Here is a 25,007-nt window from a genome sequence, read left to right on the forward strand (position 1 = left end):
GTGCTGAATGCTTTGGTTAGGTCCACAAAGGTGATGTATAATGGTAGGCTTTGCTCTCTGCACTTTTCTTGGAGTTGACGCAGAGAAAATATCTCGTCTATAGTTGATCTTCCAGCCCTGAATCCGCACTGTGATTCGGGGTAGACATGATTCGCCAGCTGTTGTAGGCGCACTAAGATGACTTTTGCGAAAGCTTTTCCTGCTACACTTAGTAGCGAGATACTCCTGTATTTGTTGCAGTCACCCTTTTAGCCTTTATTTTTATACTAAGTGGTGATGTTTACATCACACATCTCTCTTGGTACCTCACTGTCTTTCCAGCGTTTAAGTAGCAGCTGATGAAGATATGGTAATAGGTTGTCTTTCCCAGGAGCCTTGTCACTTGATAGCAAACAGGGCCGGCTTTATGAAGGGTGGAGCCCGATTTGAATACCTGGCGGCGATCCAGAGCTTCAGTGGCACTTCGGCGGCGGGGGGTCCACTCTGGGTCTTCTGTGGCACTGAAGGACCCCCCGCTGCCGAAATGTCACTGAAGAACCCCGGAGCGGATACCACCCGCCCCCCCCCGCTGCTGAAATGCCACCGAAGCCCCGGACCACCACCAGGTAAGGTTTTTTTTGTGTTTTTTTTTTAAGGCACCTAAGGCACGGGGCCCTCTTAGGCGCAGGGCCCGATTCCAGGGAATCAGGCGAATTGGCCTAAAACCGGCCCTGATAGCAAATCAATGGCCTTGCTTAGCTCTTCTACGGTGGGCTCCACATCTAGCTTTGGCATGACTGTAGAGCTGGTATTTGGTCCAGTGATTCGCTGGTGATGTTTCTTTCTTGTGCATATAGCTCTGAATAGTGCTGGATATTGGATGCTAAGCTAACTTCATTGTTCTGGGGGATTCTCTTTACTTCTCACTTTTCTGCCCACCATTTTCACTGTACCCCCTAAAGAGGTTTAACATAGTCCTATCCAACTTCCTTATGCCATACATACTCTTCCTTACAGCTTAGCAAGAACAATATGGCAGCGATCACACTGCTCACTATCACACTAAATCTAGTTGACAATTTCTCCTCTCCCTCCACCTTCTAGAAGCTTGAAAATTGGACTTTCAAAGCCAGGAGTGGACTAGCATTTTTAAATTCATTCTTAATTTTATGTACACAGTTTTAGGTAAAATATAGTTGGCCATGTTCAAAGCTAAAATAAAGTTGAGCACCTTTTCTCTAGAATTAGACAGAGATGTATTTATGTAAACAGCTCAAATTGGCAGTGTTTTCCAACTACAAGAGTTGATTGATTTTGTTATAGAACTTTTTTAAAAAGTGATAAAAATGTAAAACAGTGAACCAGAAATTATTTGCATACCTATATTAAGATGCCTTTGTTAGCATTAATCAAAGTTGTAGTTTGGCTCTATCATTTTCACAATGAAAGCTATTATACTGTTAATACATATTGTGTACTGCTTTGGAGCACATTTGTGTTGAATAATAAGAATATCGCTACAATCTCATGTATTCCAGTAATTCCCCCACCCTACTACCTCAGCTCTCATAAACATAAAGCTACAACTCTGGAATTTTCTCTTTTATGGATCAAAATGCTGCTTCCCTTTAGATAAGGAATGTTTCACACAACACCCCAGCATTAGAACATGTAATGTTAAGAGCCTTTTATTACTGTAGAAAATTCTGAATTCTGTAAATGCTGGTGTGGTTGCAAGAGCCTTGGGTTCATTTTAACACTCAGCGCTGATCTTTGCACATGGCAGTAGCCATACAGGTCCTTCAGAAAAACTGAACAAAGTAGATAATGGGATATCCTTTATTGGACAAGGGAGGTGAGAGTTAACGGTAGTAATTTTACCCAAGTTAGGACCATTGTTACCCCATAGAGAAGACAGAAATATATAGAGGAGTTTGAAGTACTGTCTGATAATACCAAGCACTGAGACTGGGATTTTCAAATCCTAGGATTTGGAAGTCTAACTCCCTCCAGCTCCTTTGAATATCCCAGCCTGATGCTTTCTCTTTCCTGTGCTTTGCCTTAGTCATGCCTGTACAAAAAGAAAAAATCACATCTTTGTGTCTTATATTGTAACATTGTGTCTCATGTTCTTGTTGAAAAAGGCAAGTCTTAGCATGTTAAATCTGATTTTCCTGAAATGCTGCATCAATAGAAATATTAGGAACCACGGAACACAGATTTTCAAAACTTCATAGTCCTTTATATTCACTATTTAATAATAAATATTCTCAAAATGGTTTGTGTTGCACTGATGAAAAATGTGGGCATTCTCCAGTGGCAAAACTAATACCTCTCAGTGTTCATGAATAGTAACCAAACAAGTTGTAGCTTATGGAGGTATTGATTTCAAATTCTGCTAAGATTGTACTTTCATTGCACTGTTAGTACTTTTTTAAAACACTGATTCAGTTGTAGATTAATTAGAGCTAAACGGGTCTTTCCCGTCTTCGATCAGAGTTTTGAGATGTGGGTTTATGAACCCCAGGAGTGGGTTGAGTTAACCCTCAGTATCTTGTTTGACCATTTAAGTGCCACACCCTTTGTGATATAGGGCCCTGCTCCATAAACACTATGGGCAGGTGCATACTACAAGCTTGCATCGGCATAGGCACCGCTGTAGCTTTTTTGGTGAAGATGGTCTAAGCCAGGGGTCAGCAACCTTTCAGCAGTGGTGTGCCAAGTCTTCATTTATTCACTCTGATTTAAGGTTTCATGTGCCAGTAATACATTTAAATCTTTTTAGAAGGTCTCTTCCTATAAGTCTATAATATATAACTAAACTATTGTATGTAAAGTAAATAAGGTTTTAAAAATGTTTAAGAAGCTTCATTTAAAATTAAATTAAAATGCAGAGCTCCCCGGACCAGTGGCCAGAACCCAGGCAGTGTGAGTGCCACTGAAAATCAGCTCATGTGCTGCCTTCGGCACACGTGCTATAGGTTGCCTACCCCTGGTCTAAGCTGACGGGAAATATCTCTCCTGTTGGCTTAATAACTCCACCTCCATGAGAGGGGGGGTAACTACATCAGTGGGAGATGCTCTCCCGCCAACATAGTGCCATCTACACAGGGGGTTAGATCAGTATAACTATGTCACTTAGGCCTGGTCTACACTATGAGTTTATATCGAATTTAGCAGTGTTAAACTGAATTAACCCTGAACCCGTCCACACAACAAAGCCCTTTATATCGATATAAAGGGCTCTTAATACCGATATCTGTACTCCTCCCCGACGAGGAGGGTAGCGCTGAAATCGGTATTGTCATTTCGGATTAGGGTTAGTGTGGCCGCAATTCGATGGTATTGGTCTCCGGGAGCTATCCCACAGTGCACCATTGTGACCGCTCTGAACAGCAATCTGAACTTGGATGCACTGGCCAGGTAGACAGGAAAAGCCCCGCGAACTTTTGAATTTCATTTCCTGTTTGCCTAGCTTGGAGCGCTGATCAGCACAGGTGACCATGCAGTCCCAGAATCAAAAAAGAGCTCCAGCATGGACCGTACAGGAGATACTGAAGCTGATCTCTGTATGGGGAGATGAATCTGTTCTATCAGAACTCCATTCCAAAAGACAAAATGCCAAAGCATTTGAAAAAATCTCCAGGCTATGATAGACAGAGGCCACAGCAGGGACTCAACACAGTGTTGTGTGACAAGCGTAATGGAAAGCCAAAGAATCAAATGGACAATCACAGAAGGAGGGAGGGGGACTGAGGACTCTAGCTATCCCACAGTTCCCGCAGTCTCCAAAAAGCATTTGCATTCTTGGCTGAGCTCCCAATGCCTGAAGGGTCAAAAACATTGTTGCGGGTGGTTCAGGGTATATGTCGTCAATCCCCCCGCCCCCCCGTGAAAGAAAAGGGAAAAAAATAATTTCTTACCTTTTTTCAATGTCACCGTATGTTTACTGGATGCTGCTGGCAGACGTGGTACTGCAGTGTTACACAGCAGCATCCCGTTGCCTTCTCTTCCTGATGGCAGATGGTACAATATGACTGGTATCCGTCATCATCATCCCATGAGTGCTCCTGGCTGGCCTCGGTGAGGTTGGCCGGGGGCACCTGAGCAAAAATGGGAATGACTCCCAGTCATTCCCTTCTTTAAGCTTTGTCTCCTGGAGATTCAGTCCTGCCTGGAATATCATAGCAGTTGGAGGCTGTGCTTCCCCCACCCCCTTTAATGTCTAATGGAGATTCAGACCTGCCTGGACTATCATAGCAGCTCTCGAGGCTGCCTCCCCCCATTTTATCTCAATAAAGTCAGTGTTATTTCTTATTCATGCATTCTTTATTACTTCATCACACAAATGGGGGGATAACTGCCACGGTAGCCCAGGAGGGGCATGGGAGGAGGGAATCAACAGGTGGGGTTGTTGCAGGGGCACCCCCTAGAATGGCATGGAGCTCATCATTTCTGCGGGATGTCTGGGGCTCTGACCCGGAGCGGCTGTTTGCCTCTCTGGTTTTTTAGTAGACTTGCCTGATATTCTAGGCAGGACTGACTCTACCTTTAGACAAAACGTAAAGGGAATGACCTGGGGAGTCATTCCCATTTTTGTCCAGGCACCCCCGGCCGACCTCACCGAGGTCAGCCAGGAGCACCCATGACAGCAGCAGATGGTACAATATGACTGGTAACCGTCTCTGCTAACTTGCAAAGGCAAGGGGACATTGCTGTGTAGCACTGCAGTACCGCATCTGTCAACAGCATCCAGTAGACATATAGTGACAGTGAAAAAAGGCTAAACAGGCTCCATGGTTGCCGTGCTATGGCGTCTGCCAGGGCAATCCAGGGAAAAGGCGCGAAATGATTGTCTGCCGTTGCTTTCACGGAGGGAGGATTGACTGACGACATTTACCTAGAATCACCTGCGACACTGTTTTTGCCCCATCATGCATTGTGATCTCAACCCAGAATTCCAATGGGCGGGGGAGACTGCGAGAACTATGGGATAGCTATGGGATAGCTACCCACAGTGCAACACTCCGGAAGTCGACGCTAGCTTCAGTACATGGACACACACTGCTGAATTAATGTGCTTAGTGTGGCTGCGTGGACTCGACTTTATACAATCTGTTTCCAAATACCGTTTTCTGTAAAATCAGAATAATCCCGTAGTGTAGACATACCCTTAGGGGTGTAGATTTTTTACACTTCTGAGCAACATAGTTATACTGAAGTAAGTGTGTAGTGTAGACCTGGCCCACCAAACATAAGTGCTCACTAGGACTGCTCTGGTAGTAATCACTATGCCTGGCAGTGTTTGCAGAATCAGGTGCATCATTGGTTTTTATAGCTATGACATCTTTATTATACAGCGCTGTAACCTGGCTTTTTTCACGTGGATTAGATAAATTATATTACACAAGCTTTTGATCAAAACATTTCTTTAACCAAAGTTAGTGAATTTACAACTTATTCTAGTCACATTGGGAAGACTGGATTTAAACATCTGTATACAGCCACCTAGTGTGGGAGAGGAAAATTGCAACCCATCACCTATGTCCTTTAATGGTCCGATGCTACATGAGAATACTTTCTGTGAACAAACAGGTCGCATTCTTCACTGGGCTGAGCAAGGCTTGCTCCTCCTCGCTGTGTCCCAGCGAAGGAGACCAGATTTTTCATAGTGAATCCTGGGACCCCTGTCATGGAGGGGCAGAGGTGGTGGTGGTGAGGGTCCGTAGGGGACAGTTCTGCTTAGCATCCAGAGGGTGTGCATGGGAGGATGACAGAGAAAAAGGTGCCTTTTCTTCAGCTATGCAAACTCTCCATCCTCACACTTCTCAGCTTCCACACCACCCTGTACAATTTGTCACTGCACACACCAGAGGGCCATTGCAAGGACTCTCACGGGCATGAGTGGAGGTTCATCGAAAGGCCTGGTGGTGATGGTAGGTTTTCAACAGGTGAAAAACCCGGTAGGGAATAGCCCTTGTGGTGCACGCATCCTTTGAGCCTGTTACCTATGTCACTGGCTGAGCTACATTCAGATTGTCCCCTTTTCATCAAGAGGAGCTAGTGGGCTTACTGCTGGGCGTGTCTGTAAGAGTCAGCATGAAAAACAGCCCCCGCTAATTTCTTCAAGTATTTTATTAACAGGTTTTTTCCTAGAGCCACGTAAATTAAACTGGACTAAAAACCAACAGAAAATTAGATGATTCCATGTATCTAAGTACTGTACGCGGCCCTGGCTTAGCAGAATACAGCCATTCAATTCTGAAAAGTTCAGAAAATGGTAAAAACAGAGGCTTGAGCCAATTTCCATTGCCATTTGAGACAGGATGTTTTACCAGGTCCTAACTTTTGCATGTAGCGTATTTGTTTTCTTGCTCAGTAATGTCATTTTTTATGGCTATTACTTGATCCTCTAGTTGCTTTAGTTGATCAGCCTTATCTTGTTTAGTCTGATTCAGATCTTGGAGCTTCTTTGCCAAATCTGAAAGAAGAAAGTAACATTTAATGATGCATTTATTGTTGTGCACGTAAAAACTGTGGATAAAACACACGTGTTGTTATCAAATAGTTCCCCTGGAGAAATGTGTGTTGCCACTAAAACTATTTGATAAGAACACGTGTGTTTTGTCCGCAGATTACAACAGCCTTCAAGATGTTTATTTTTCCAAGTGTGCTTTTATTGTTAGCCATTATGAGTAAGGCTTTGTCTGCGCTACACAGCTTTTAGCGACACAGCTGTGCCACTGCAGCCATGCCATTAAAAAGGCACACAGTGTAGTCACTATTTGTCGGCAGGAGAGAGCTCTCCTGCCCACAAAAAACTTCCACCCCCCCATGAATGGCATTAGCTTTATCGGCAGGAGAGTGCTCCTGCTGACAAAGCGCTGTTCACAGCGGCACTTATCCTCGACAACTTTTGTCTTTTTTGGGTGGGTGTGTGTTTTTCTAACACCTCCGAACAACAAAAGTTTTGTCAGTCACTTGCCAGTGTAGACATAGCCTTAGTCTGTGGAGACCTTGTCTTGGTCAGCTGCTTTCAGTGGCGATGACTCAAACAAACTGAGCGCTCAGCAGTGTAAATAAAGGCTCACAGTCTGGCTCCAAATAACTCATGCTCCTCTCCTTTATGGGAGTTTTATGCAGGTAATTCCACTGGCTTCTACGCAGTTACTCCAGATTTACACAAAGGTTGTTCAGAGGCCCCCAGTCTTTATCATGAAAACATGTGCACTGATGATGAATCAAAACTGCATTTTTTCATGATGTGCAGTCCTAAGATTCCCATCATCATAGTTTCGGGGCCTTTGGACTGGGGAATGCTTGGAGACAACAGAACAGGGTTATTTTTCTTCAGTGGCTTTTCTCAAGGTTTATTCCCTCTTGTGCTCTCTTTCTTACCCCCCATTAACATCCAAAAGAATTTACTCCCATGCTGGCATTTGCTGGTTGGTTATTTTTATAGGCTGCTGAGCCTGGTAGGAGCAAGCCCAGTACTGACCCCAGTGCTGCTTTCTTTGAAATCAGTGATAAAACTTCCATATGTGTCAACAGATGCAGGATTGGGCCCATTCACTAGACTGCTGCTATGTATTTTGATGGTTTGCTAGTGTGGTGATATTACTGTGATTTACTATTGACACACAGACTGTGACTCTAATAAAAGTAAAAACAACAAGGAGTCCTTGGGGCATTCTAAGGTGCCAGAAGGACTCCTCATTGTTTTTGCTGATACAGACTAACACGGCTACCACTCTGAAACCTGTCTAATAAAAGTGAAAAGCTGTGAAAAGCCTAATGTTCAAACAGTATCCCACTAGCCTGTCCCAGCCACTCAGTGTTTGCATTCAGTTGTGCTTTACAGATGTGCACAGAATCCTATCAGGACACAAAGGGCCTGATCTTACAAGGTGCTGAATATCCTCACTTCCCATTGTCTCCAGTGGTACTTGTTATATTCCACCCTTCCCAACCCATCCCAAATTTTCGCCACTTGAATAATTTTTCCCCATTCCCCAGGCAAACCTGCTGATTCCAGTGGGAACCAAAGGTGCTCAGTACTGGGCAGGATTGTGCTTTAGGATTGTTGCGACCAGTGTGTTTTAAAATCAATTCAGTTAAATCGTTGCAGAACCCCGTGTGGTCACTCTTAACTGATTTAAGCTTGGCTTATAGCAGCTTGTGTTAGAAAATGTACAGGCACAGCTAAACCAAGGTAACCAGTTTGAAACTTTGCACCAGTTTAACTACGTTGGTTTTTAAACTGATCGTAGGTAAGGTAGTGCACTGTGTATGTGTGTAGACAAGGCCTTCAGGTTATATTTCCGTCTTTCAGCATTTTCATATGTATTTCACTGCTGAGCATGGAAATGAAAGTGGGACACCTGTTATTCTTTTGATTTTTTCTTCAGTCTCTTCAGCCAGTTTCTCTGCTGCTTCTTTCAGCTGCTTCAGTTTCTCTAATATTTCTCTTGGAAGCCCTTTTATTTTTACTTTTTCTTGCAGAATGGTGTATTTTCTCTTAAGGTTTGCAAATTCCTGCAACAACAAACAAACCAACCCCACTTGATTTTGTGTAATGATGTGCCCTGTAATTTATTTGACCTACGAAGAAAGCAGAGATTTTTCTACCTCATTTACCACTCCTCTCTGAATCACACATTATGTCTTTCATTCTTTTAAATCTAAAACTCACCCAGGATAAATATGCATTGGATGAAGCCCTGAAAATGCAAAATCCAGCAGAAATCAAAATAAAAATAGTCTTGCCTGTCGAACAATCCAAAATAAAGAGAGGATGGAGCTGGATAATAAACATAATTTGAGCAGGCTTTTAAAAGATTGTGTTATTCCTAGTTTATTTCCCTTTATTGGTTGGTGAGTGTTTGGCTCACTTCAGTTTTAATGAACTAGGCATAGCATAATTTTTACAAATTTGGTTTAATAATATTTACTTTCTGGCTCCATGCCTACTTGGTTTTGGTTACTGTGAAGGTTGCAATTTGATTTCTGCTGGATTTCATGGAGTGTGGAGGCTCATTCAGTGCATACTTTGGCTTTTGATCTGTGGCTTTTTGTTATCCATACACAGAATTCTGGAAAAATTCTACATAGCTCAGTGGGTACTTAAGAATTTGAGCTATATTGAGCATCAAGGGGGAAAAGCAAAACAGTTTTCTCTGAAGTCAAGTGTGTTAAATGCAAGGGACAAGATTGTGATACCTTCACTCATAATGAGTAGTATCTTGCCCCAGGGTGTAATGTACTATTCAATGGGAGTAAGGATATCACAGTCTGGCACAAGATTTGTGTTTGTTTAAATTGATGTAAGTAAACAGGACTATTGTTTGCTGGATAAGTTAAAATGGGAAGGAAATGCTTCTGATTCTGTGCAACTCTAAACTGGATGGCATAATGGAAAATGTAAATAAATCTTGGAAGGCGCATATATGCATATTTACACTACACTTTTCATTCAAAAATAGCGAAAAACATGTGGGAAGGGCAGCAATTTTCTTTCTTGAATGTGACAGAAATACATTACTTTATCTGCGTCCATAGCTTGCTTTTGTGCCTGTTCTGCATCTGCTTTTACATTTGCAACCTGGTTCCCATTCATCAGCATTTTCCTCTGCAGCATGGCAATTTCATCTTCCAGCTCAGACTGTTTTTCTGAAAAGTCCTTTAGTTCATCACTTGTCTTATTCACTTGATTCTCAGTCTATAGGAAAACAACCAGAAGGCAATACTCCCTTTATGCAATGTATAACTAACCTGCAAAACTCACCACTGAAGGATATTAAGGCAAACAGATTAACAAGTCCCCTTTAAAGTGGAACTGGTGCCATATCTGGGCCAAAATCTGTTCACATTTACACTGGTTTAAATTTGCAGTATCTTTGAGATTTTTGGTCGCAATCCAGGTTTTAGAAATAGGCTGTAATTTAAGTGAATTGCAAGAATCATAACATAACATCACACAATAAGTGGATAAAAAAAGCTACAATCATTGGCTACATTGTACATAAAGATACCTGTGAGATTTTTGTCTTAATTTCTTGTTTCTCTCCATTTAACCTTACAAAGGTGTCTTTGGTTTGTCCTTTCGTGCTTTCAGCTTCCTTCAGGTTATTTATAACTTCATCAAGAGGTGGCAGAGCTTTTGCTGCTTCCCTAAAATAAAAGTAAATAGTTGTATAATATTGTAATGTGTAAATCCAGTAAAAGGCATATCCTCAAATCCCTTTATACCCCCAAACCCAGAAATGCATTACTAGTCCCCTGGTTCCTTGAGCCCAGCATTCACCTGCTCTTCCAAAAATCTAGAATTGCTGGGCCCAATGGGATGGGAAAGCAACCCATCAAAAAGAGAAATCGACATAGACTTGAAAGTTAAGTTTGGGGTGTGATGCGGCAGGCTGGCTTATGCTGCGCTATCGTTCAGGAGGCCAAGGAGCTGAATACATTTTCCTCCTCCCCACATTCCTACTCTGGTTGCATATCACCATTCAGACCTCCCAATGAATGAGGTCCCAAATGAAGTGAAGAGCTTCCTTGGGTTGACAATTCTGCTTGGCTAGTTCAGCAGGCAGAGCAGTCAAGAGCTAGCAGAGATGTAGGCCCAGATCCTCAAAGGTTTTTAGGAGCTTATCTTCCATCAATAGGACTTAGGTGTCTAAATACATGAGACAATCTGGGCTGTAGCCTTTGATTGTTTACACAGCTTTGTGTGGTGAGAAAGGTGTCAGATCATTACCATTGGAGGGAGGCCCCAGTGCAAATGAAAAGAGGTAGGAACATGCTGTAATGAAAGCCCTGAACTTATCTGCTCTGTAGCCCTTCCACCTGCTGGCTGGCATACTGAGTGACCTCACTAATGAATTTGCCCTTGGTACTTGCACTGCAATTTCATTTAGATTTATCACACCAGTAAGAGAATATTCTACTCACTCAGCTTGTTTTGCTTCCACCAGAAGTTTTTGGGCATCTTTCCTTTGGTTATTTAACTTGTTCACATTTAGTTCATAGTCCTCACAGTGTGTTACAAGGTTCCTGATTTTATCAAACATATTTGTTAGCTCTTGTGGAGTCCTTGGAAGGTTTACGTCTAGAACATGCTTTGCAACCTTCTCTATGTCTTCTGGAGATGCACTTTCATCTTTAACAAATAGAGTATAGAACATAATAAGATGTACCTTTCTGCACAGTGAAATTTAAACATTGGTACATTGTCATGTATGCTGAGTTATGTTGGCTAATAAAGTTGACAAACACAGCAAGGCAGGGTCAAGCAATTCTTTCTCCCTTTTTTTAGTGTAATGTTATATTTCAAGGTGCTGCTAATCTGTTGTCAGAGCAGGATAAAAATGGAGTTGAGCCTACTTTGAACTGGTGTATTAAAATTCAGGTGTAAAACTCAATCCCCAGAGGGTTCTAAATCACTGATGTATGCAGTGTTGTTGTAGCCATGTCAGTCACAGGATATTAGAGAGACAAGGTAGGTGAGGTAATATCTTTTATTGAACCAGCTTCTGTTGGTCCAATAAAAGATATTACTTCACCCTCCTTGTCTCTCCAAATGATTGACACATTTTGCTGTGTTGTGCAAAGCCCATTTCTCCCCCCACCCACCAGATCAAAGGGACACCAAAGTGAGTGTTGTGGGAACATGGCCACAATGTTTAGATGGTGACTTGGGTGGAAATAAACATTTAAAAAGTTTACGCTAATGTTGCAAAACAACCTACCAAAGGTTAAGCACTAGAAATGACAGTGGTATACTGTTCAGGGGGTACCATTAACTCCTTCATTCCTGAGGGGTAATTTTCTTAGAAATATTTAACAACAAAGAACAGAAACAAAAGCTACTACACATGGCAATGCTCAGTGTGGCTGAGTTAACACTGCCATAGGCACCTTAACTGTTGTATTTCCTGCCTTTTTAATTTGTAAGTAAGAGCAATTATGAATGATTCATTCACCGTTGCTATCAGGGAAACAAAATCTACAAATTACTAGGACTTATGCACAGTTTTGCCTTTATTTTTGATAAAGTAGTTTGTCTCATTGCAAAGGAAGACTCTGTTCCCAGCTGTCACTCCACCACAGCAGGCTGGATGCTACTGGATTGCCAACCCCAAATGTTCAAAAATTGTAAGTCAAGCCACCAAAACCACAAGACTGGCTTAAAAATCTTGAGAAATCAATAAAGCTGGGTTTTTTTGTTTTTTGTTTTACTTGCCTTCTGGGGTTATTTTTTGGGTTGTTTTTTTTTTTTAACCTTTAGGATTCACCTATTTTCTACAACAATGAGGCCTGGAAACTTTATTTTAAAATGAAAGCAGAGATTCTTGACTTGACTTCAGGACTAGGGCTCAAGAAGAACACCAAATATTGTGAGATTCACAAGAGCTGGCAATACAGATTTGATGCATTCATTGTCCTTTTGAAAAAGGAGAGGAAGCAGGTCAAGGGAGGGGTGAGAGGAAAGTCCCCAGTTCCCTCCCTACCATGCAACAGTCAACCCGGTGCCTCTTAGTTAGCATGGAAAACTGCATCCTTAGGGGGTCGCTGGGCTTTATGCAGGTGAAGTGCAGGAGAGATGAAATGCAGCTCCTGGGGGTGAGGATGCAGAGCAGGCCCCAGGCTTGTAGGCTGGAGCTGCAGATGCTCTGACCCACTTATGGCTGTTAGAGTTGCATGAATGTGGACCCCCCACACACACCGCCCCCAGCCACCCTCATTATCACCTTCTGCCAGCCTATTCGGGACTGTGGAATGTATCACTGTGTCCTGATTTCTGCAAGACTAGTGGGGGGAAGGCTGAATGTGCCTTGTGCCCTCTGCTGGCAGCCCTGCCTATCTGGTCACTCCCCACATGTGGATCCCCATGGAGAACCTTCCACGCGGGAAATGCTCTGGAGCTTGTGGGCATGAGTGGACCAACAATTAGTTGTGTAAGGCAGTAGCCATCTGGACCACTTGCATCTGCATGCTTAACATTAAGCCCATTAATAAGTCGTTACAGGGTTGGGACTTAATAGATCTCTGGGAAATAGTCCAACATACTGATATGCCATGGGAGGGAGAGCTGTGTGAAACAGCGTCACTGAAAGAGATTGTTCAAGTCTGAAAGTGGACAGCAGATCAGACGCAGGTGTGCAGTGTGGCTGTTAAAGCTGAAAATGCCAGTGCATTTTGGGGGTGCCCAGGCTGAGCCATCATGTTACAGAGCAGAGAGGTAAATGTCATATGATATTGAAATACAGGAAACAGGATTCAAAGAAGAACTTTCCTTGCATATTTACCTAACCAAAAGTCTTTCACTTTTCTGATGAACTCCTTTGCATTCTCGCCATCAATTTCAGTTTGATTCTTAGCTTTCTCTAGTTTCCCATGTAACTGTGAGCCTTTTGTCTTGGTGTCTTCTGCCATTTTTCTGATGCTTTCAATCTGGAAATATTTTTAAATATATTGTTATCCTCTCTAGGGTTTCAATGTCATTGTTTGGCAAGCTCGGCTCCCATCGGAACATATTAAAACAATACTTATAAAAGACTCCGGGCCAGGTTCTTGTCCTGTTAAACTGAGTGGGTGTTATAGCATAGACTTCATTTGGACCTACACCAAAAACAACATAATATATTCCTTCCATTTTCACAGACTGTTAAACAATTATTGTTTTCAAGGCAAAAAATACCTACTGTTAAAAAAACAAGATGCTGTACCTCACTCACTCTTAAAATGATATGAACATTCAGGTTGACCGGAGGGCGGGGGGAAATATCTCGTAATTGCATCTACTCCCCCCCTTTCTGCTTGGAATCAGTGTAAAATGTAACATTATTAAATTTATTATTAAAATTATTACATAAAAGATGGTGCCAAGACCCGGAGGTTTAAAATATGCCCTTAAAAGTTCAGTGTTTCCATTAATACTATATTCATAATCATTTAGGGCTTGTCTACTCTTAAAATGCTGCAGCAGCGCAACTGCACCACTGTAGCACTTCCGTGAAGACCCTACCTATGTCGCTAATGGGAGAGACTCTCCCATCAGGATAGTTACTCCGTCTCCCTGAATGGCAGTAGCTAGGTCAATGGGATCATTCTCCTGTCAGCCTAGTGCTGTATTTAGCTTGGTTTAACTGCATTGCTCAGGGCTGTGTATTTTTCACACCTCTGACAAGGGAGTTAGTTATACCGACCTAATTTCCTACTGTAGACCAGTTGATAGTTTTATTTTAATTAGCTATGTTTCAACCGTTTTTAAATAGCAAAACAGGTGTTTGTTTTGCTCAAGGCCATATTGTGCTTTAGGCAGTGATGAGCTGCCAAAATCTTAACAACGGGTTCCCTATAAAAAGTTCTGATTTAACAACGGGTTCCCTATAAAAAGTTCTGATTTAAGGGATGTGCGACAGCATGTATTTTTTGTACCAATAGGGTTACCATACGTCCATATTTTCCCAGGAAGTGATTAAGAACCGAAAAGCCTGACATGTCCAGGAAAATACATTTGTATTTTAACCCTACCTAAAGTTCATTTTTAAAAAGATGGGGCTGAACTAGAAATGAGCTCCGTTTCACATGTGTGGGTGGTGATCAGGGACAGTCTCAATTTTTGGGTCTTTTTCTTATATAGGCTCCTATTACCCCTCACCCCCGTCCCGATTTTTCACACTTGCTGTCTGGTCACTCTAGGGTATGCACATGTGTGGGTCCCAGCTGCTCCCTGCCCCCCCTCATTAAAGCAGGTGTGCAGGGTTACTGCCCTGGGAACTGCAGGGCACCAGTGGATGTGGGGCTGGCTGCAGATAGGGGCGTGGGGCAGGGCTAGCTGGAGGCAGGGAGTGACATGGGCTGGCTGTGGGCAGGTGATGCAGACGGGCGGGCTGCGGGTGGCTGTGGGCAGGGGGTGGCTGCGGGCGGCTGTGGGCAGAGGCTGGCTGCAGGCAGGGGGTGGCTGTGGCAGGGGCTGCAGGCAGAGGCTGGCTGCGGGCAGAGGGTGGCTGTGGCAAGGGCTGGCTGCAGGCAGGGGGTGGCTGTGGCAGGGGCTGCGGGCAGGGGGGTGGCTGCGGGCAGGGGGGTGGCTGCGGGGGGCTGGGGGCAGGGGGTGGCTGTGGGTGGCTGGGGGCAGGGGCTGGGGCTGGGGGCAGGGAAGGCGGGGGAGGGGCGCAGATACTCACACGGGGGGGGGGGCTGGGAGCAGCAGGACGCAGCCGGGGACTCACCAGGCAGCAGCAGGAGCCCCAGGGCCAGAGGTCCAAAGAGCAGGAGCAGCAACAGGGCCAGGAGGCAGCTCACATGGCTCTCGCAGCACAGCGCAGCGCCCCCCGGCGGCCGGGAGCAGGAATTACAGGCTTCCCAGGCAGAGCCCATCAAAGCTTCCCTCCCAGGGGAAGCTAGTTAACAAGCGGTTCTAAAACCGCTTCTAAATTTAACAACGGGTTCGCGCGAACCCGTGCGAACCGGCTCCAGCTCACCCCTGGCTTTAGGTGAAACTTCTATGCACTGGTTCTCTGCAATCCAGGAAGAGAATGCTTCACACAGATTAATTTATCCTTACAATTCCCCTGTAAGGTACTGTAAATATCACCTATATTTTATAAAGAAGGAAACTGCGGCCCAGAGAGGTTAAAGGGACATTGTCAACATGAAAAATCAAGTTTCTGTCTGAAAATGTTTGACCTATTATTGTTACAAGTATCACCTATAATTACCAGGATTGAAAGAAACTAGTAATGAGAACAAATTTTTAATATTTTTCCACTTTGTTTACTGTGCATTTGACAGGATTTTATGTATAGTCATTTTCACTGTTTCGTTGCATAGTTAGCAAGGGAGAACTGGCAACTGAAGAGATCCGTATAACACATCACAGAAACAGAACATCTCATATTTTTAAAGACATTTTTAAAAGTGAAAGAAACTATTTAAAGAGTACGCTCTCAGAGAATGATTTTTTAAAAAAATTACTCGTGAACTTAAATTAACTCTAAGCACATGAGGAATCCCATTGATATCAATGAGCATGCATTGGGACTTACTCAGGTGCATAATGTTAAGCAAGTGGTTAAGTTTTAGCAGGATCAGGGCCAATGTCTTGCAAGATCACCTGTCGAGTCTGTGGCACAGTTAGGAATAGAATTTAGCTTTCCTAACTCCCAGTCCTGTGCGTTAGCCACGAGATGACATTTCTTCTCTGATGTAAAAAGGCACACTGGGGCAAAAGAGGTAGATGTTCACTTTAGAAGACAATGACAGCACATCAAATATTTGGCTTACTAATTTTGCCATTGTTTGTAGTATTGTAGCCAGGTGTTGGCCCCAGAATATTAGAGAGACAAGGTGATATCTTTTATTGGACCAACTTATGTTGGCAAGAGAGACAAGCTTTCAAGCAACACAGAGCTCGTCTTCAAGGCTGGGAAAGGTATGCAGCATTTCACAGCTAAATACAAGGTGGAACAGATTGTTTTGCATAACTAATGAACACATATTGTGAAAGATCATTCGAAGTAAAGTGGCCCATTAACAGCTCTGCAGTCCTAGGACAAAAAAGGGGAGTTATTGGATTACAGATTGTTGTAATAAATCATAAATCTAGTGTCTGCTGATTTGATCATTATCTGGTGGTTGGATTTCAGGGATTGCATAGCTGTCCTCCTGACAGTGGAGAGATTGTGGTAGATGTGATGTGCCAAAGCACCATTGTAGTTCCCAACCATGTTGACTATGTGAATGAGGCCGACTGACAACTGTCCAACACCATCTACTATAAAGAACTCAAAGACCATCCAACAGCACAATTCACAATTGATAAAGATATCACCAAATTTTTTCCTAAAAAAATCCAAGGGAAACTCTACAACTTCATCCCCCACGACTACACCCCAGGGACCTGCTACATACTTGCTGAGATATACAAACATCATATCTGGCCCTGGCACTCTTACTGAAGGAATCTCAGGACTCATCAAAACCATTCTCATACCACTCAACACACAAAGGGCCAGCTTCCTCCAGAACACAACTGACTTCCTCCAGGACCTCTGCAACATTAACAGTCTCCCTCCAAACACCATCCTTGCCACCATGGATGTCACTTCCCTACCTAGCAACATCCCTCGCAATGATGGCATGCATCACTGCCTCCCTCAAATATCTACAAACAATGGACAACACTCAGCTATCCACCCCAAACACATCGCTAAACCCATCCATTTCATCCTAACCCATAACAATTTCACATTTAACAACAAATACTGAGTCCAAACCACGGGAACAGCCATGGGTACTTGGATGGCTCCCCAATATGCCAATCCCTAAATGGGCCACCTTGAGGAAGAATTTCTGAAAACACCACAAACCCTATGATATACCTGAGACACATCAATGATATTTCATTCTTTGGGCAGATGACCTAGGCTCCCTCAGGTTTCCACCACAACTTTAACAACCACCACCATCCATCAAACACTCTCTAGAACACTCCTGCACCAGCATCAACTTCCTGGACACTATAATCATCTTCAGCAATGGAACTCTACAGACAACTGTATACAAGAACCTCATGGATCATCATGCCTATCTTCACAGATCTAGTAACCACCCCAAGAAATCTGTTATCTACAGCCATGCCCTCAGATACTGCAGAATATGCTCCTAGGAGGAAGTCCAGGATACAGATCTTAGCACACTTAAAACTGCCTTCAACATACAAGGATACTCCACAAGAGAAGTAGATCACTTCAGGGAAATGGGCCAACCAAATACCCCAAAAGAATCTGCTTCAATACAGAAAAAAAAAAAACCTTTTGACCACACACACCTAGTTGTCACCTACCACCCCACACTGGAACCCAGATGGTATATCATTAAATAGTTACAACCCATACTCTACTGGGACCACATCCTGAAATAAATCTTTCCCAACCCTTCTTCTGGCCCTCAAACATCCCCCCAACCTCAACAATCTCATCATCAGAAGGAAGCTCCCCACAGACCAGGACCCACCAACTCAGAGCAGCACCAGTCCCTGACATAACAGATGCAAAACCTGCCTACACCTCTCCATTGCTATAACAATCAATACCCCCCACAAAACACCTTTCAAGATCTATAGGTCCTACACATGCCTATCACAACATGTGGTATACCTCATCCAGTGGATTAAATCCTCCAATAACAACTACGTGGGTAAAACTAGACAGTCACACAGGAAAATGATAAGACACAAAAACGCTGCATCACCTGTGAGGGAACACTTTTCACAAAGCAATCACTTTATATCTGACCTCGGCCACTTTGAATCCTCTTTCACAATATGTGTTAACTCCTTATGCTAAACAATCTGTTTCACTTTGTTTTTTGCTGTGACACTCGGAGTACCCTTTCCCAGACCTGAAGAAGAGCTCTGTGTAGCTCAAAAGCTTATCTCATTCTCCAGCAGTAGTTGGTTCCATAAAAGATATTACCTGACCCACCTTGTCTCTCTAATATTGACACTGTCCCTTTTATAGTAATTGCACAATTACCTTCTGGACATGACAGTTTGGATTAGTCAAATTCTTTGTCTTAATTCCTGCATCATATTTGGCTGCCAAATTATTCCACAGAATACACTAGATTAGGTTATACAGTACCTGATTTTCAGACTCTTGTAGTTGTCTAGTCAAATTATTTAACAACACGTCTGTCTCTTCAGCTTTCTTGACTGTGTTTGTAGAAAGAGGAAGAGTTCTATTACAGTTTGGGCCACCACATTGTTCATTTCCATTGCTATTTCGACATAAAGCTCCCCCACAACGTGTCATAACACATGACAGGTTTCCTGGTAGCCCACAACTCTGCAATAAAAGCACATTCATGGCAAGAAGCAACACATGCTGAGCTTTTCATGATTCTGAAATGTAATACTAGAGCAAGTAAGAATATTTGCATTTATAATGGCACTTTTCTCCTAAAGGATCCGAAAAGACTTCACAAAATACAACACCACTGAGATGGATAGTGGGCAGTGAACCAGCCGACACACTATATAATGGTTGATAAAGTGGTGGAACCTTTTGGACAATGACAACAGTGAAAACTGCTAGTTTTACAAAACGTGCTGTGGGATGCTGAGGCCCCGTGTACAGTATAAATATAGTCATGTCAAAGAATGCAACTAGAGCTGGCTCATCCCCTTGCCTAGTTACATTTCATAGAATCATAGATTATTAGGGTTGGAAGGGACCTCAAGAGATCATCTAGTCCAACCCCCTGCTCAAAGCAGGATCAATCCCCAAATCACCCCCTCAAGGATTGAGCTTACAACCCTGGGTTTAGGAGGCCAATGCTCAAACCACTGAGCTATCCCTCCCCAAGGTTCACACCTGAAGTGTAGGCTGAACCGTAACTATGTGAGTAAAGCCATGGCCTAACCATGAAACCATAGGCCTATCTGAATTATAAAACATGGTTAAGGTCTAATCTATGTTACAAACTGAACCATGCTAGACAACAGAATTGTAACCAGGTCCTTTGACATGGCTTTATCTCATGTGACCTTAGACAGGGCCTTAATGTCCATGCAGAGCAGACAGTACCTCTGTTTTTAAGACCTCATCCCCAAGATCCCTCCCACCTCACAGGGTTCTGGAGCCTGGGCTTCTGCCTGAGCCCAGAAATCTACACTGCAATAAAACAGCCCCACAGCCTGAGTCCTGTGAGCCTGAATCAGCTGGCACGGGCCAGCCACGGCTCTCTAGTTGCAGTGTAGACATACCCTGAGAGCTCCTTTTCCAGATTTAAAAGTATTGCAAACAATCCCTTTAAAAAAGTGTATATCAGTGTTACTGATTGGCAACAGCAAAAGCAAGTATTTTATTGATCTCCCATTTAAAAATAAAGCCCATCGCACTTTACCTTTTCATTCAGTTTTTGGATATCTGGAGTCTTGAACATCCTGAGCTGCTCCAAAGTATAGTTTTCTTTTGCAGTTCGATTGCCTAACATGGCAAGTATGCCATTCCTGGTGTTTTCTGAGTATCTTATGATGGGGACTGCTCCACTGATTTTCTGTTCAGTGGATGATGACATTTGGTGATACTTCCTGATGTTTCTGAAGGAATCTACATAAAGAGAAATAGCATTTAATATATGAGAGGCAGACCATATTTTTATTGTCTAACAAATACATTCTTGATACATGATGAGTGGCAATAGCTTCGCTAGGTTGTCTGCTGGTTCTTGGCTCTGGATGAGAGGGGAAATTAAGCTGGGAAAACCAGGGATTGTGATTTTCTGCAGGTTTGTGAATCTTTTATTCAGCCAGCTATGGAGTTTTTATGGGTTTTTTTGTAACCAACTCAGGGCTTGTCTTCACTTAAAAAGCTACAGCTGCACTGCTGCAACTGCACCTTTGTAGCGCTTCAGTATAGATATTACCTACGCCGATGGGAGGGAGTCTCCCACAGGTGTAAATAATCCACCTCCCTGAGAGGCAGTAGCTAGGCCAATGGAAGAATTCTTCCATCGACCTAGTGCTGTATACACATGGATTTAGGTTGGCTTAACTATGCCACTCGGGATGTGTGTGTGTGTGCACATTTTTTACACTCCTGCGAAGGAAGTTATGCTGACCTAATTTTCTAGTGTAGACCAGGCCTCAGCTGGATACTAGAGGCCTGATCCAAAGCTGACTGAAGTTATGAAAACTTTTAACTTCAATGGGTTTTGAATCAAGCTGGAAAGACAGAGCTGGAAAGTTAATTTAATGAGTATGCATCAGTTGTGAATATTTATTTTAAGGACATTGATGTTTGTGTCTTTCCACCAACTCTAATTAACCACTATAATATTGCCAAGCTCTAGGCTGCCAGCCAAATGAATATTTAGGAGATCTATACACCCTCTGTTTTGCAGGGTCTTATGCAAAGACAGACATGTGGTGGGGTCCCATTCCCCACCCATGGCTCAGGCTTTCTAACCTCACCATACCTACATCACACAAAAGGGAAATAACTCTGATGTGGTGCTGGCACCAAACTGAGGATAGATGGGGGAAAAGAAAAAACAGACTGAACAGGTAGGAAGGCTCATGAGAAAGCTGGCAGTCTGGTGGCAGTGCTTAGTGTTGGAGCTGTCAGATACTTGGTGGCAAGGCTAATGGATGCATAGGGCCATGACTCCGTATGTAGTATAAACCAGAGACCCAGTTACGGGTGTTTTATATGAATGTCTGACTGTTGGTCTCTAAAAGGTTGAAAGCATGAAAAGGACTCAGAATCTGACCAAATGGCATCAACAGGTTAAGCTACGAAGGTACATAAATCAGTGACCTGCTTATCACTTTGTATAAAATGTTCTTTCTTAGCCCCACTTTGAATAAGTTTCTCCAGCTTTATTGATTGCTTTGAGAAAATCTGCACAAGTGATCAACGTGGGAATAGTGCCACGTTGTGCTGAAACACTAGTGCACCAGCCTGAATGGAGGAGTCAGACACAAAGGGGTATGGCAGAGAAACTCTGCATCTCAGTTGTTTTCTTTCCTTCCTTCTTTCTTTCAGCTTTGTCTTTCATCCTCTCTTTCATCCTTTTAATCTTAGTTAGCTCCATTTTATTCTTATTGAAATAAAGCAGCAAGAAACTTTGAATTTAGAGAAGTGCTGGTATTTTGCTTCATGTAAGCACTGAGCACATTAATAAAATAACAACACTAGCAAACCCTGTTTGAATGTACACATATTCTATACACTGGAATTAGTTTAAACTTTACATCTTTCTGACAGTATTATAGAAATGAGAGTTAGGTTCTTTGTTGTATTGTATGGTGTTTGACATTCCAGCCATAGTCTTCCAGAATCGAAGGTCTTTCTTGTCTTGAGCACTATTTGCTTTGATCAATCAGTAGGGTGGTTTGTACTGTATGTACTCCACTGTCCTTACTGAATGGACTAACATCTGCTCGATGTTTCTGCCTCGTTCTTTAGAGGCTGGCCTATAAAGAGGATATCAGCCCTACTACTCTACCAGCTGATGGAGATTCTCCTTAGCATGAGTTAATATTAAGCATAATTCACTTAAGAATGCAGTATGAACAGGAACCTTGTTCTAACACTGCAATTCTCTGTGATGTTGAGCAAGTCACTTCACCACTCTGAGCTCTGTTTTCCCAGATGTATATTGCAAGGATATTCAGATTCTGATTCCAAGGCCAAAAGGGATCACTGTGATCATCTAGTCTATGTTATATGGGAAGTCAGGCCATAGAACTTCCCCAAACTACTTCCTAGAGCAGATCTTTTAGAAAAACATCCAATCTTGATTTTAAAATTGCCATGGTTAGAGAATCCACCACAAGCCTTGATAAGTTGTTCCAATGGTTAATTAACTTCACTGTTTAAAATGTTCACCTTATTTCCAATCTGAATTTGTATAGATTCAGCTTCCAGCCACTGAATCTTGTTTCACCTTTGTCTGCTAGACAGAAGAACCCACTATCAAATTTTTGTACTTCAGACTTCGAGTTACTCCTTAACCTTCTTCTTGATAAGCTAAATAGATGAAACTGCTTGAGTCTATCACTATACAGTATGTCTTCTCTGAACCCTCTCCAGTTTATCAACATCCTTCTTGAATTGTTGATACCAGAACTGGATATGGTATTCCAGTAGTGGTTGCATCATTGCCAAATAAAGAGGTAGTATAAACCTTCCTACTCGCAACTTCCCTCTTTATGCATAGAATGATCACATTAGCCCTTTTGGCCACAGTGTATGCTATTGATATGACCTGGTTCTTAATTAAATAATGTTTGCATTTATAGAGCACTTTACAAAATATTACTAAGGCCAGTCAATGTTAGAGGAGGGAACAGAACCCAGGTCCTCTTAACTCCCAACCCATTATAAACCAAGGGGCTTTTGAGGCCTACCTCTGCCTTTTTTACATGGCTGCTCTGGTACTTCTGTATGAAATTCTGAATGCTTGAAGTCATGGGATTTTGAGCTAAAAGTGGATTTGCAAGTTGATATGTGAAAAAATGGTGGCAGTTTTTAAACTATTGAGATGTTATGGAAAGCTAAAATTGGAGGGTTTAAAACCATGCAAAATGAATTGGCGAAAAATTGTATGTGAAATGTCATGAAAAATGTTCTCGTATTTCGATTAGCTGTTGGTCTTCTTACCTTTGTGGCTCAAATTATTCAAATTGTGATATAGACGTATTTTCTGTTTCAGGTTTTCATACAGCTGGTCAGCTTCTTTCTTAATGTCATCTATGATCCCATTCAGGTCGGGAAATTCATCCATTTTATTGAGACGTGGGTCCATTTGTGCAACTTTTTGTCTACAGAAAACAAGTGCAGGTGTACAGTAATCATTCTAGATTTATTATTAATCTAGGAGTGAGATACACATTATTTTAGATGACAACAGTTTATCTTAGACCAGAAGGAAACATTCACTTGTGGCATCATCATACTTAGGAAGGTCAGAGGACTAAGTGGAAAAAAGGCCAGCATTTACATTCCCAATTTTATTGACACTTTCTGTAAGGATGTCATTCTGTGTGCTTCAAGCTCAGATCGGTCATGATAAAACCTGTTGTGGAGATTTATCAATCTTCCATTCCTCAAATGCTTGAAGTCATGGAATTTTGTTAAAAATTGCCCATGAAGGATGCAGACAATGCTCCCGCAAAAATGTTTGAACATCAAATGTCTGGTGAGCCCCCAGGTTCACATGTTCAAACATGTATTTGCATGTGCAGAGTGGGTGAATGCATATGTGATTGGCTAATTAGGCATTCAGCCACTCTATTTGTGCATGCAAATGCTTGTTTGCAGCATGTCACTGTAGTTTTGCAATCACATGTCTTTTGAAAATCTGGGTGTTAAATCCAGGCCGCTTAAAGTGCATCTCCTGACTGCTATGTGTGCTTAGTTACTGCCCCCTTCCTTCTTCCTATGCTTCCCCCCAGCCTGGCCTGGAGCTTCTTTCTGAAGTGTTTTTAATTGTAAGTTTTAGGAGGTGCTGCACTGGAGCCTTTCCTCCCTTTGTGCTCACCTTGCTCTGACCGGATTGTCAACATTATTGCTTCACCTCTCCCATTATTCTGATGCGATACCAATACCCCATTAGTTTCACTCATATATTATTAGCACAATGTTCTGATACTGTGAAGCTCTTGTACATTAGTCAGTTATTAATCTATGTATTTATTACATATAGCTTCAGATACCTACTCACTTGTGAATATAGAAACCTCCCTGCCTTTCAGGGATTTATACATGCACTTGAATTATGTGCAAGTCTGTGCCCTGGTCTACATTACAAACATATGTTGGTATAACTACATTGCCCAAGAATGTGGAAAATCCACATCCCTGAGCGACGTAGTTATACCAGCCTAATTCCTGGTGAAGACAGCACTATGTCAACGGGCGGGCTTCTCCTGTTGACACAGCTACTGCCTCTCAGGGAGGTGGAGTACCTATGCAGATGGGAGGAGCCCTCCTTTCAGGGAAGATAGTGTCTTCATTAACGGTACGTCCAGACTACCCGTCGGATCGGTGGGTAGCGATCGATTTATCAGGGATCGATATATCATGTCTCGTCTAGATGCGATATATTGCTCCCCGAACGCGCTCTCATCGACTCTGGAACTCCACCAGAGCGAGCGGCGGTAGCGGAGTCGACGGGGGAGCCACAGCCGTCGATCCCATGCCGTGAGGATGGGAGGTAAGTCAAAATAAGATACGTCGACTTCAGCCATAGCATTCCCCGTAGCTGAAGTTGGGTCTCTTACATTGACCCCCCCACACCCAGTGTAGACCAGGCCTAAGTACTACAGCGGCGCAGCTGCACCAGTGCAGCGCTGTAAGTGTAGACAAGCCCTGAGTCTCAGGCACAAGAAATCCAGGACTCTGGAGTGCTTGTATTTGCCTACTGAGAGGATCTTAAGGCTATTGCAGTCTTTGTGGGCATCTTAAAAGATTTTGATCAGCTGGAAGTTCAGTTTGTCTGAGCACCTAAAGTTTGGA

The 25,007-nt window shown here is 42.9% G+C and overlaps 1 protein-coding gene across 1 annotated transcript in view; it reads right to left on the bottom strand.

Moving 5' to 3' along the window:
- Window positions 1-6,192: 6,192 nt before the first annotated feature.
- Window positions 6,193-25,007, bottom strand: part of LAMB4 (laminin subunit beta 4) — an 80,630-nt gene continuing 61,815 nt past the window's right edge. Inside the window, exons 26-34 of the mRNA XM_045030359.1 lie at window positions 23,151-23,311; window positions 19,888-20,093; window positions 18,624-18,827; window positions 13,284-13,428; window positions 10,927-11,134; window positions 10,011-10,149; window positions 9,521-9,697; window positions 8,361-8,514; window positions 6,193-6,460 (exon numbers count right to left, since the gene is read on the bottom strand). Coding sequence (XP_044886294.1) covers window positions 6,321-6,460; window positions 8,361-8,514; window positions 9,521-9,697; window positions 10,011-10,149; window positions 10,927-11,134; window positions 13,284-13,428; window positions 18,624-18,827; window positions 19,888-20,093; window positions 23,151-23,311 — 1,534 coding nt within the window. The 3' untranslated portion in view covers window positions 6,193-6,320. The remainder of the gene's footprint in view (window positions 6,461-8,360; window positions 8,515-9,520; window positions 9,698-10,010; window positions 10,150-10,926; window positions 11,135-13,283; window positions 13,429-18,623; window positions 18,828-19,887; window positions 20,094-23,150; window positions 23,312-25,007) is intronic.

The sequence above is a fragment of the Mauremys mutica genome, chromosome 1, assembly GCF_020497125.1.
Source record: "Mauremys mutica isolate MM-2020 ecotype Southern chromosome 1, ASM2049712v1, whole genome shotgun sequence".
Taxonomy (NCBI): Eukaryota; Metazoa; Chordata; order Testudines; family Geoemydidae; genus Mauremys; species Mauremys mutica.